The following is a 13,908-nucleotide window of genomic DNA, read 5'->3' on the forward strand; positions in this document are numbered from 1 at the left end:
CTGTCCCAGGTTAAAATGAGGCATACCATACTCTAAAAGTCTCTGAAAGAAGAAAAAACTACTTAGAACTTTCTTTGCTTTAATCACAAGTATGGTCCACGGTAACAAATGAGTGTGAGAGAGAGACAGAGAGAAAAAAACGGGAAACTCATGCACAATAACATTTATGTATATATATATATATATATATAAACCACCTGCATGACCCACAGTAACAAATTATAAGCTAAAGAGTGAGAGAGAAAAACAGGAACTCATTCAAAAATTATTGCATTTACCCAGTACGGTACATATTACTGTTTAGCTAGAACAGTTAGCCATCACCATACTATCCACGGTGGCTGGTTGAGTTTGTGGAAAGGGACGGAAGTGAGATTCACGGGAATATTAATGATGGCGGCTTGCTCCCTCCGGGCTATTAGAGTCTTCGCAATCATGAACCTGTTGGGGAAAATATATAAACATGAAACATTGATCTTTTGTGGGAATTATGGATGAGCACAATTATGAAATGTGCAAGCAACTACCACCATGTAATGTGGAGATAGAAAAGGCATTCATTAATACTGACTGCCACAGAAACACTGTCTAATTATAGGCAGTCTCTGCTATACGATCCCTCACCTTAGTGATGTGAAAAAATTAATATCCTTCCCCCACCTATTGATGGCCAGTCCCCAGTTATCTGATGGGTTTTGTTTTTTTGAACCAATTTTAATGATATTTTAGACTAAATTTTGTGTTTAAGCTGATATATAAACTTTCTAGACTTTGATTAACGTGTTTTAGTCATTGGTGGGGCGAACACTGTCATTTTTAGGTACAGTTTACTAAGTATGATTTTTTAGCAGACATTTTTGATGATTTTAAGATTTAATTTTTGGTTTAAGTGAATTATAAACTGCTTTTAGGCTTAGTTTTTCATGTTTTAAAGCCATTTGGGGGTTTAGGGGAGCTAGAAACTTGTTTTTTTTATTCATCTGGGTGGGTTTTTTATTTGGTTGGGGGGATAATCCCATGGCTTGCAAACACTTCCCCTACAGTACTTTCTGCATTATAACATCCCTGTTTATCAATATCCTGGCTCAACGATGGGTTTTCACAAACATCTCATCATTATTGCATGGATGATCTGTACTGGTTACAGCTAAATTGCATCAATACATACTGTCCCACAGAACCGAAGGGTCTTTTATAATTTTATTCTTAACATTTCCTGATGATTTTATTCACCTTAGACTGACTTCTTCAACTGGAGGGTTTAGATACAGCCTTAACACTTGGACTGTGGAAGGGGGGCTGCAAAACAGGCTCTGTGGCGTGACAGCATGGCCAATTTAGCAACCATTGCAAAATGACTTCAGATGTACATTTTCATCTTTGAAATGATACTACGGACTGGCTCATGATATATTCACGCTAAACTCACCATAGTTACAGAGGGTGTAAATTTCCTAGTTGGTGGGAAACCAGCAACTACATTATATGAGCAGGACTTCCTCCTGTCAAAGCCTCAGTGAGTTGTCTGTTAGTCCGATACTTTTGATTATTTCACCTTCCTTTACCCACTAGCCTATTGGCCTTGCATTTGATTTTATTATCAAAACCACATTTCTGAGACAGGTCTGAGCCTTCCTCGAGTGCTAACGTATTGGTAAATGGATCAGAAAGTGTAGGAATGTTATTCATGGTAGTTACTGTTACTTTGTTCCTGGGCTCAACCAATGGGTGGGGTTAAGAGAGGACAGAAAGCTTAAAATCCCATAAAAATTGCATGATGCTGCTCCTATGAGAAACTTCATGGTGCAGTTAAAATCCTTCTCATATGAGATAGACTGCATGCCCCTGGCGTTGACTCCTATGGGCTGTGTTGCACTCCACAAGTCAATACTTCCCTTAAGAAAGGCTGTTAAGTTGAAAGAACTGTCTGGTAGCAGCAAGAATAACTAAAAAGGACATCTGAACTCATTCAGTTTAGGTAGTGCAGATTACCAACCAATGCTGTACTGACCCGCTGCGACCAAGGAGGAAGCCTGCTGGTATGGAGGGGTGGCGGCTGGTTTTGTCATCCACCATCTCAACATATAACTCGTCATTCTCGGGGTTGTTATCCATTACTATTACCGCAGAAGCGCCAGCATTTTCTGCAATTACTGTCTTACTCACGAACGAACATGACCTGAGGAACAAACTTTTTTTTTTTAGTTATTCTAGCTTCTTAAAAAAAAATATACATATATGCAGCTGGTTATGCCTGTGAAGTAAAGTAAGGATTCTGATGGCTTGCAAGATGTGTAAATGACTGTATGGTTCATTTCACTGGGTATGTGGTAATTTTCCCACTTAAGTAATTTCTCTTTCCTGTGTTTATTTCACTAAGCATGTTGTTAGTATTGTCCCACTTTAATATTTTCTCTTTCCTAGTACCATACATGGATTCTACTTGAAACCACCTTTAAGTGGAAATAAGCAGTCAGGGAGATCATGATGTTGAAGCTGCAACTTCTTACTCTGACATGATTGATCATATGGTCTCACTCTCCTTCCAGTGCAAAGTAAACTCTTGCTGTGATAGGGACACGGTACATGAAAATATTAATCTTTAAACAATGCATTAACTAAAAGCTACAGGCTGGTGTCACTGTACATTAATGAACCATGGAACGTGTCATACCAACACTGTAAAAGCACAGACTACAGTATCTAATGTATCGCTGTACTGTTTGAATAGGAGGTCACAAACTTAAAGCAAATTTAAACTGAAGTTCCATCTCTTAAACAATACAGTAATGCTATGTTTCCTTCTTTTTAGCACTGTACACTGAGCATGTTATCATACTATATTACTGTACAGTGTAGTCTACTTACCCACGTGCCACAAGAGCAACAGCACCTCTTAATTCTGCAATGTTGTATGGCTTTGAGCAGCACTCCAGGGGGTCACACATCACTAACCGCACACCATTCAGCCTGCGCACCTGGTAAAACACATCCAACCAATTGTGGAGATTGAAAAGTGAAAGCATACCAAAACAAACTGTTGTGCAATACAGTGAATCGTCATTGCTGTGGTAATCCCTTCAAAAAGTATCAGTAGAGATGGAATAGCTATAATGATAACTGCAACTAATCAGACAGTTAAACAGGTTAAACTGAAGCAAAACAAAGTGCAGATAATCATACAGTAATACCAAACACACAGTATTATACTTCACAAGTTGTGAACAAAGAACAATACGTACAAATGGAACACCGAAGTCTTTGGCTTGCCGTAACCGGTAAGTGTAGCTTAGTTCCTCTGGATATAACACTTCAAAGAATATATCATCTTCAATGAAGTCGTATATAGTGGCTTCATTCCATACTGCATTAGTAACTGGGGGAAAAATGGTTTGCAATAAATGCTAGTGAAGTAACTTGTATTAGCTTCTGACACAGTTTTACTACCGTACTTGTATTAAGAATCTGTATTTGTGTAGCACTGGCAGTATAACCTGGCATCTGAAATAGACTTGTACTCCACACACACACACACACACAAAGCTGCATCTGGACATAGCTATTAAAGGAATTACACTACAAATCATACTAAATCCCTGTCATGAACTTTTCACCCCTCTTACAGTAGATTTTGTCCAAGACAACTACCGGTATGCAGTTTGAAAAAAAATATAATAATAATAATTACTGACAACCATAGCTAAACTATATAGGAATGAAGGCAACATGCAAAAGTCGTATGCAAAATACTGTTAGACTTATAGACAGTGTGTACTGGCATATGCGTGTATATAATCCAAGGACGAAACAGTAGAAACGGGAAAAACTAGCTACCGTAACGTAGGTTTATGATTTTAACATACACAAAAATCCACAAAGGAGTAATATCTGAGCTGCTCCAAAACAAATACAAATGCTGGGAAGATGTTGATACAGAATTTTGTATTGCTATATACCAAAGCTTGAAAACTGAGGTCAAGAAACACGTCATACTCACACATTTTTTCTTTGACGCATATATTTACAGGAAGAAAGGCCTGCAGAACAAGAAAGACGGCAGAAACTTTCCAAATCATGGTGAGGGAAGACTGGCAGAGGCCACACTGACATGCCATCTGATAATGTTTACCACGTCAGCTGATATTGCAACGAGAGGCAGCCATGGTTTGTTATGAGGTGCTTTCGGCGACCGTCAAAGTCGCCACGTACTGTTTTGGGGGCAATATTTAAACTGTTAGTGGCTACATCTTCCATTTTAATATAGTACCACTTTATTTTTTGTGACAGTATTACAACAACTTATATTTTTCCAGTCATCACGAATTTGGGAGAATGTATTTTGCAACATTGCTTGTTAGTCTATCTGTAGCAAGACTGCTTAATTCCTTAAGGCTTAAGCCTTAAGGCCACTCGTTAAAGGCTTAAGGAATGGCCTTAACAGATCTCCATGTCGCCCTGTCATCTACCACTTGGCTGCTCTTCCTTCAACTCATACCCTCTTCTCTCTCCTATTTCCATAAGATACATATGATCATATCATTTAAGCCACGCTCTCTTTAGCACTGTTATCCACGTACCTCCTTCACTCTTTCACGAATAATTATTGCTTATTCTGCCTACTCTCCGCGCTCCACACACATTTCTCAAAAATGCCATCTCCACCGTTCAAACTCTTATAATTGACTTTACGTTTTCATGCCACACCGGAGTCTCACTCCCGTATGCTAGTGTGAGTAATAATACTATTCATGCAGTACTCTAGCAGCTGCCACGCTCAGATATCCGTGTCAAGGCCTTCATAGCACCAGCCACTTTCCTTCCCTATGCCACTCTCCTTTTCGCTTCCGTTGCACATTACCTTTCTTTTCTGTCACTCCACCCTGATACTATCTCCCCGTTCACCAGAACATAACACCGGGAGTTTCCCTCTCTCAACAACCACTGTTTTACATTTAGCTGCAGTTTCTTTCAAGGCACGATGCTTACAAACATCAACAAAACTCCACGTACAACCGTGTGCAAAGTTACTGGCCACTGATAGTCAGTCGCACAGCATCATCTGCATCTGCATACTGTACATAAAATTTGAAGTATTCCACCCTTTACCAGTCATTACTATTCTCAGTCTTTTCTAGAGCACATGAGTTTTAACTCTTTCATAAACCCCATCCATATAAATACTGAACATCCATGGAGACATCACACATCCTTGTCTTACTCCAACACTATGTTAAACCACTCACTCAGACAACCCCCCCCCCCCATTTTACAAGCATCACTACCATCATGAAAATCTTAACAGCATTCAGCAGTTTCCTCTACATCATACAGTACTTTTCCAAAATCTTCCACAACCCTCTCTATGTATCGTGTATGCTTTTTCTAGACCCATAAATGCCATGAATACCTTACAGTTCTCTTCACTAGCTTCCTCCGCAACCTGTCTCATTGCATATATTTGATCCACATATCACCGATCATTCCTCAGACCTTCCTGTTTGTCAGGACCTTGTCACGAGCTTTCTCGATGTGTCACGTTGGTAATAATTTGACCCACGCATCCCCTACTACATCTAAAGCCTCCCTCTTTGTTACTAGCCTAGCTTTCTGATATATTGCTTACTTCGTGATGATTTTTTCGTATGCCTTTCCTTCTACACTCAACGTACTTATACCACCTTTTTTGCACCTGCTTCACCTTTATGTTTGTACAGTCACAGTCAAAACCTTCTTCATCTCTGCTGGTACAGTTCCAGCCATCCAAGTTTTCGTACATGATTTCCAACAAACACCTCCTTTCAGTCTCTCCACTACTCAGCCATCGCAGCAGGGTTGCCCGTAAATAACGCTGCACTAGAAACACATTAGGCGGTATCTAATATGTTGCGAGGACGGCTCAGTCGGCTAGTGTGGGGATGGTTGTGGCGCTTGGAGTAGGACCTGAGTGATGCAGGGTAGATACTCATAATACTAACTGAGCCGTCCCCACCACACACGATAAAATGCCCGACGTAGTGGAAGTGGAGCGAATCTATGTGCCATCCTGTACAGTACATCTCATGAACACCTGGACCCGTATTCATGTCCCTTAAGTAGGCTCCCTATCACCTCATCCCTAGCTATTCATTTTCGGATTTGGCTGGTTAACATACTTTTGTACGTCATTTACGCAGAGTATGGCGATATTAGAAGAATTTATGTAGCACAGGAGAAGACAGTATGGTATAATAAGCAAAAAAAATCGCTTAGGAAGAGGTGTTAGGGAGCTTCTTTAACCGAATAGAGTAGGAGCCGTGATTTTCCTATTTTTCAACCTCTTCACAGAATTCTTCAGTTTTATACCTGTCATTTTCCGGCATTGTCAAAATCTTATAATTAATGAAGTAGACTAATGTTCTTATTCCATTTCTTTCGCAGGAGAGAAGAACGGTCAGGAGGATGAGGATGAAGAGGAGGAGGAAGAGGAGGAGGAGGAGGAAGAGGAGGAGGAGGAGGAGCCAGCAGTGGAGAGGGTGGCTTCTCTTAGGTTTGTATTTGAAGTGGTATTGGGTATTTTGTAACACCACTTCCTTAGCCATTTATTCTGCATGGTACACCTCAGTATCCTTTTGTTCATTATTGATTCAAACGATACTGATATTAAAACGGTATTATTAGCATGCAACGGAATGCTAAGGGGAATAGGCTAGATAGATCGCTAAGAAAAAAGGTGTTACGAAACCAGCAGTGTCACTCAGAATACGGGTCTTCTAGGTGAAATGCCTCTCCATCTCACCACCACACCACCACCACCACCACCACCACCACATCCCCGCCAGTCTACTCTAGATTTGCATCCTCTGTCTGAATTTCCCTCTACCTTTGACCACCAGTTATAAATGCACGATGTTCAGGTATCCCAAGCGAGTGGATCTTGAATTTCTCTCTCTCTCTCTCTCTCTGTTTTTATATTTTTGCTCGGGCTTTTGGTTTTTGCATATTCGCACACATATTCGCACATATTCACGGACTGATACACACGTTCGCATACATTCACACACACACACACACACACACACACACACGTTCACATACACAGGTATGTAAACACATTCATGCATTCCCACACATTTATACCTTCTCTCTCTCTCTCTCTCTCTCTCTCTCTCTCTCTCTCTCTCTCTCTCTCTCTCTCTCACACACACACACACACACACACACACACACACACTAACACATATTAGTTTTAAAATAGCGCTCAGTCATATGCCTCTTGCTGCTGCCATTGGATTTTGCTCAGCTTTGAAGCGGCCTTTGTGGAGATGGAACTGTACTCTTTTCACCTTAACTTGGCCAAGATTTTTGTCCTTTGGCTGCTTATTTCACGTAACTCAGAAAATGACAGTGCTTTAGCTCTGCATCCTTTCCATAGCACTTCTTTGTGACCATTCTAATTTAGATTTCGTGTTATGCCTCAGAAGTCATAAGGTAGAGATGGTAAGTGTAGGCCAAGATAGAGTAAAAAGGGTACGTCAACAATCTTCAGTAACCCATTATTATTGTGATGTCTGATACGTATTATTATCCATTATTTTGTATTATTATGTATGATGTATTTACTCTTGCAGCTTACTAATGAATCTCTTCGATTTTGCAGTGGCTGGAGTGGGTCCCTCTTGGTTATCCTCATGGACTATTATGCTGCTGAGGTTGGCCGTGGTACAGCTAATGTTTTCTAACGACTGGAAATTTAAAAAAAAAAATGTCAAAACCAGCTGATTATTTCCCAAGAATGGCTGGATGTTGTTGGGAAAAATCTTAGGTAAACAAGATTTGGTGCAATGTAAGTTTCAGGTTGGACTTTGTTTACTTCTGACTGAGTCTTTTTCTTTGCTTAAAAATGATGTGTGATTAATATTACCCCTAAAATTCAAATATGTAACTGCAGTATATTGTAACCACTCACGGGAACAAAATAAAGTTATAAAACCTACCATTTTTTCTTTATCCTCTGTAATCTCAAGGACTTAAGGAAATAAAGAAAATACATGAAAACATTTATTTGAAAATTGGTATATTGATTTTGTTTTTAATCAACTTTTAAACAATGGGACAGTTACACGTAGCTCTGGAGTTAACAAAAAGGAAATAGAATATGACGTCAGAGTTGAAAAGGGAGTGAAATTTGTGACTTCAATATGATGCGAATTCGTAAGGCTGTCAGACAGCTACAGTAATATTAATAGCAATAATAATAATAATAATGGCAAAAATAATAATAATAACAATAATAATAATAATAATAATAAACAGTATGACCTCGTTTCTTCATGGATTTTAACAAAATCACCGGTGGGAAATCTTGTGAAAGAGGCATACCCCTTGTAGGTAAATAGGTAAATAGGTCTATTTGGTGAAGAGGCATTTTTGAGGAAGAGAAATGAGATATTTCTCCCAGGGTGGAACCTCCAATAGATCGGGGTCTCATTTACTACGTACAGCCTGGTGGTGGGATAGGTAGAATAGGGCTGACAAACAAGTGCTTGCAAACTACATCCGTTGTTTGTTACTACTCACATCAAACACACACACACACACACACACACACACACACACACACACACTGCAATGGAGCAGGAAGGAGTTGGTATTAGAGAAGAAAGAGATTGGCACTGGCACTGACATTGGCAAAGGAAGAGGTTGGCAAAGGTAGCAGGGAAAAATGACACACTGCAATGAAGGAGGAAGGAGTTGGCACAGGAGAAAGAAGAGGTTGGCAGTGGTACTGGCACAGGAAGAGGTTGGCACATGTAGAGGAGGAGGATAACACTGGAAGAGGAACCCATTTGCACTGGAGGAACAATGGGTTGGCAGTGTTGGAAGCAGCGGTTGGTGTTGTTGTGCGCATTAGATACTGGAGGCGCCATCTACCAGCCTTAAAATTTGTGGCATAGGAGGACCACAATGCCACTGAAAACGCAAAAGAGTCAATATCTCGAAAACGGTGCATTTTAGAGCAAAACTGAGCGACAACGACGGCCGTTTTATCAACCATGACCTATTTCTTACTGCTCTAGCCCGTGAGCTAGGTCTTATCACGTTACCTTCGCCGGGAAATGGGAAAAATTGGGTTATATTTTTTAATCTGGCATTTTGGAGAAAACCAGAAGAGATATTTAGTCCAAAATGAATCTGGCAGTATATTTCGGTGTTATCTAAAAATGGTATCCTCGATTTTTCCTCTAAATACTGGGGTTCGATAGGAATAATAGGGAGAAAAAGTAGCTAAAAATTAAAGACTACGGGTGTTTCATTCCTCATTTCAGACATTTTCCTCCATCTGACCTCGTTTTTTCATGGATTCTAACTAGAAAACCGAAATAGGAAATGTTGTGAGAGAGGCATACCCCTTGTCGGTATATAGGTAAATAGGTCTGTTTGGTGATGAGGCATTTTAGAGGAAAGGAAAGAAGATATTTGTCCTAGGGTAGAACCTCCAATAGGTCTGGTCGTTTACTACGTACAACCCGGTTTTGGGATAGGTAGAATAGGGCTGACAAACAACTGCTTTGCCTACAAGGGGTACGTCTCTTCCACCAGATGTCCTATTTCGGTTTAAAATCCATGAAGAAACGAGGTCAGATGAAAGTAGACGTCTCAAAGGAGGCGTGAAACACCCATAGACTTTCTAAACATGCTTTTCCCTATTGTACCTATCGAACCCCGGCATTTAAAGGAAAAATCGAGGATACCATTTTTAGATAAATCCGAGATCTATTACCAGATTCATTTTGGGCTAAATAACTCTTCTGGTTTTCTCTAAAATGCTAGATTTAAAAATGTGACCCATTTTTACCCATTTCCCTGTGAAGGTATCGTGATGAGACCTAGCTCACGGGCTAGAGCAGTAAAAAATAGACCATGATAGATAAAACGGCCGTCGTCGTCGCTCAGTTTTGCTCTAAAATGCACCGTTCTCGAGATATTGGCACTTTTGTCATTTTAATGCCTCCTGGGCCACAGATTTTAAGCCTGGTAGATGGCGCCTCCGGTACCTTACTTGTACTCCAGCACTGAAAAACACAAAAGTGCCAATATCTCGAAAACGATGCATTCTAGACCAAAACTGAGCGACAACGACGGCCGTTTTACCAACCAAAGCCTATTTTTTACTGCTCTAGCCCGTGAGCTAGGTCTTATCACGATACCTTCGCCGGGAAATGGGTAAAAATGGGTCATATTTTTAAATCTGGCATTTTAGAGAAAACCAGAAGAGATATTTAGCCCAAAATGAATCTGGCAGTAGATTTCGGTGTTATCTAAAAATGGTATCCTCGATTTTTCCTCTAAATACTGGGGTTCGATAGGAATAATAGGGAGAAAGAGAAGTAGCTAAAAAATAAAGACTACGGGTGTTTCATTCCTCATTTCAGACATTTTCTTCCATCTGACCTCGTTTTTTCATCGATTCTAACTAGAAAATCGATATAGGAAATGTTGTGAGAGAGGCATACCCCTTGTCGGTATATAGGTAAATAGGTCTGTTTGGTGATGAGGCATTTTAGAGGAAAGGAAAGAAGATATTTGTCCTAGGGTAGAACCTCCAATAGGTCTGGTCGTTTACTACGTACGACCTGGTTGTGGGATAGGTAGAATAGGGCTTAGAAACAACTACATTACCTACAAGGGGTACGCCTATTCCACCAGATGTCCTATTTCGGTTTAAAATCCATGAAGAAACGAGGTCAGATGAAAGTAGACGTCTCAAAGGAAGAGTGAGACACCCGTAGACTTTTTCAGGATGACTTCTCCCTATTATACCTATCGAGCCCCAGCGTTTACTGGAAAAATCGTGGACACCATTTTTAGATAAAAGCAATATCTATTACCAGATTCATTTTGGGCTAAATATCTCTTCTGGATTTCTCTAAAACGCCAGATTTAAAAATATGACCTATTTTTACCCATTACCCGGCGAAGGTATCGTGATAAGACCTAGCTCACGGGCTAGAGCAGTAAAAAATAGGCCCACGTTCATAAAACGGCCGTCGTTGTCGCTCAGTTTTGGTCTAGAATGCATCGTTTTCGAGATATTGGCACTTTTGTGTTTTTAATGCCTCCTGGGCCACAGATTTTAAGCCTGGTACCGGAGGCGCCATCTACCAGGCTTAAAATCTGTGGCCCAGGAGGCATTCAAATCACAAAAGTGCCAATATCTCGAGAACGGTGCATTTTAGAGCAAAACTGAGCTACGACAGCGGCCGTTTTATCAATCATAGCCTATTTTTTACTGCTCTAGCCCGTGAGCTAGGTCTCATCACGATGCCATCGCAGGGAAATGGGTAAAAATGGGTCATATTTTTAAATCTGCCATTTTGGAGAAAACCAGAAGAGATATTTAGCCCAAAATGAATCTGGTAGTAGATTTCGGTGTTATCTAAAAATGGTATCCTCGGTTTTTTCTCTAGACACTGGGGTTCGAAAGGTATAATAGGGAGGAAAAAAAAAAAATAAGCTTAAAAATAAAGTCTACGGGTGTTTCATTCCTCATTTCAGACATTTTCTTCCATCTGACCTCGTTTTTTCATGGATTCTAACTAGAAAACCGAAATAGGAAATGTTGTGAGAGAGGCATACCCCTTGTCGGTATATAGGTAAATAGGTCTATATGGTGATGAGGCATTTTAGAGGAAAGGAAAGAAGATATTTGTCCTAGGGTGGAACCTCCAATAGGTCTGGTCGTTTACTACGTACAACCCGGTCGTGGGATAGGTAGAATAGGGCTGACAAACAACTGCTTTGCCTACAAGGGGTACGCCTCTTCCACCAGATGTCCTATTTCGGTTTAAAATCCATGAAGAAACGGGGTCAGATGAAAGTAGACGTCCCAAAGGAGGCGTGAAACACCCGTAGACTTTCTAAACATGCTTTTCCCTATTGTACCTATCGAACCCCAGCATTTAAAGGAAAAATCGAGGATACCATTTTTAGATAAATCCGAGATCTATTACCAGATTCATTTTGGGCTAAATAACTCTTCTGGTTTTCTCTAAAATGCTAGATTTAAAAATGTGACCCATTTTTACCCATTTCCCTGTGAAGGTATCGTGATGAGACCTAGCTCACAGGCTAGAGCAGTAAAAAATAGGTTATGATGGATAAAACGGCCGTCGTTGTGGCTCAGTTTTGCTCTAAAATGCACCGTTCTCGAGATATTGGCATTTTTGTGATTTGAATGCCTCCTGGGCCACAGATTTTAAGCCTGGTAGATGGCGCCTCCGGTACCTTACTTGTACTCCAGCACTGAAAAACACAAAAGTGCCAATATCTCGAAAACGATGCATTCTAGACCAAAACTGAGCGGCAACGACGGCCGTTTTATCGACCATGACCTATTTTTTACTGCTCTAGCCCGTGAGCTAGGTCTTATCACGATACCTTCGCCGGGAAATGGGTAAAAATGGGTCATATTTTTAAATCTGGCATTTTAGAGAAAACCAGAAGAGATATTTAGCCCAAAATGAATCTGGCAGTAGATTTCGGTGTTATCTAAAAATGGTATCCTCGATTTTTCCTCTAAATACTGGGGTTCGATAGGAATAATAGGGAGAAAAAGTAGCTTTAAAATAAAGTCTACGGGTTTTTCATTCATCATTTCAGACATTTCCTTCCATCTGACCTCGTTTTTTCATGGATTCTAACTAGAAAACCGAAATAGGAAATGTTGTGAGAGAGGCATACCCCTTGTCGGTATATAGGTAAATAGGTTTGTTTGGTGATGAGGCATTTTAGAGGAAAGGAAAGCAGCTATTAGTCCTAGGGTAGAACCTCCAATAGGTCTGGTCGTTTACTACGTACGACCTGGTTGTGGGATAGGTAGAATAGGGCTTAGAAACAACTGCTTTGCCTACAAGGAGTACGCCTCTTCCACCAGATGTCCTATTTCGGCTTAAAATCCATGATGAAACGGGGTCAGATGAAAGTAGACGTCTCAAAGGAGGCGTGAAACACCCGTAGATTTTCTAAACATGCTTTTCCCTATTGTACCTATCGAACCCCGGCATTTAAAGGAAAAATCGTGGATACCATTTTTAGATAAATCCGAGATCTATTACCAGATTCATTTTGGGCTAAATAACTCTCCTGGTTTTCTCTAAAATGCTAGATTTAAAGATGTGACCCATTTTTACCCATTTCCCTGTGAAGGTATCGTGATGAGACCTAGCTCACAGGCTAGAGCAGTAAAAAATAGACTATGGTAGATTAAACGGCCGTCGTCGTCGCTCAGTTTTGCTCTAAAATGCACCGTTCTCGAGATATTGGCACTTTTGTCATTTTAATGCCTCCTGGGCCACAGATTTTAAGCCTGGTAGATGGCGCCTCCGGTACCTTACTTGTACTCCAGCACTGAAAAACACAAAAGTGCCAATATCTCGACAACGGTGCATTTTAGAGCAAAACTGAGCCACAACGACGGCCGATTAGTTAACTAGGGCCTATTTTTAAGTGCTCTAACCCGTGAGCTAGGTCTCTTCGCGATTCCTTCGCCGGGAAATGGGTAAAAATGGGTCATTTTTTTAAATCTGGCATTTTGGAGAAAACGAGAAGAGGTATTTAGCCCAAAATGAATCTGGCCGTAGATTTCGGTGTTATCTAAAAATGGTATCCTCGATTTTTCCTCTAAATACTGGGGTTCGATAGGAATAATAGGGAGAAAAAGTAGTAGCTAAAAATAAAGTCTACGGGTGTTTCATTCCTCATTTCAGACATTTTCTTCCATCTGACCTCGTTTTTTCATGGATTCTAACTAGAAAACCGAAATAGGAAATGTTGTGAGAGAGGCATACCCCTTGTTGGTATATAGGTAAATAGGTCTGTTTGGTGATGAGGCATTTTAGAGGAAAGGAAAGAAGATATTTGTCCTAGGGT

At 40.4% G+C, this 13,908-nt stretch overlaps 1 protein-coding gene across 1 annotated transcript; it reads right to left on the minus strand.

The window, feature by feature from the left end:
* Positions 1-299: 299 nt before the first annotated feature.
* LOC145402626 (PRADC1-like protein) lies at positions 300-4,147 on the minus strand. Its single transcript, XM_080274619.1, has 5 exons — positions 3,998-4,147; positions 3,243-3,376; positions 2,869-2,978; positions 2,012-2,179; positions 300-441 (listed from the first exon to the last, which is right to left on the minus strand). Exons 1-5 carry the CDS (start codon positions 4,113-4,115, stop codon positions 321-323), a joined length of 651 nt encoding a protein of 216 aa, XP_080130745.1. The 5' UTR covers positions 4,116-4,147; the 3' UTR covers positions 300-320.
* Positions 4,148-13,908: the final 9,761 nt, after the last annotated feature.

Source organism: Coenobita brevimanus, chromosome 58, assembly GCF_032717465.1.
Source record: "Coenobita brevimanus isolate Jiangsu-jjx chromosome 58, ASM3271746v2, whole genome shotgun sequence".
Taxonomy (NCBI): Eukaryota; Metazoa; Arthropoda; class Malacostraca; order Decapoda; family Coenobitidae; genus Coenobita; species Coenobita brevimanus.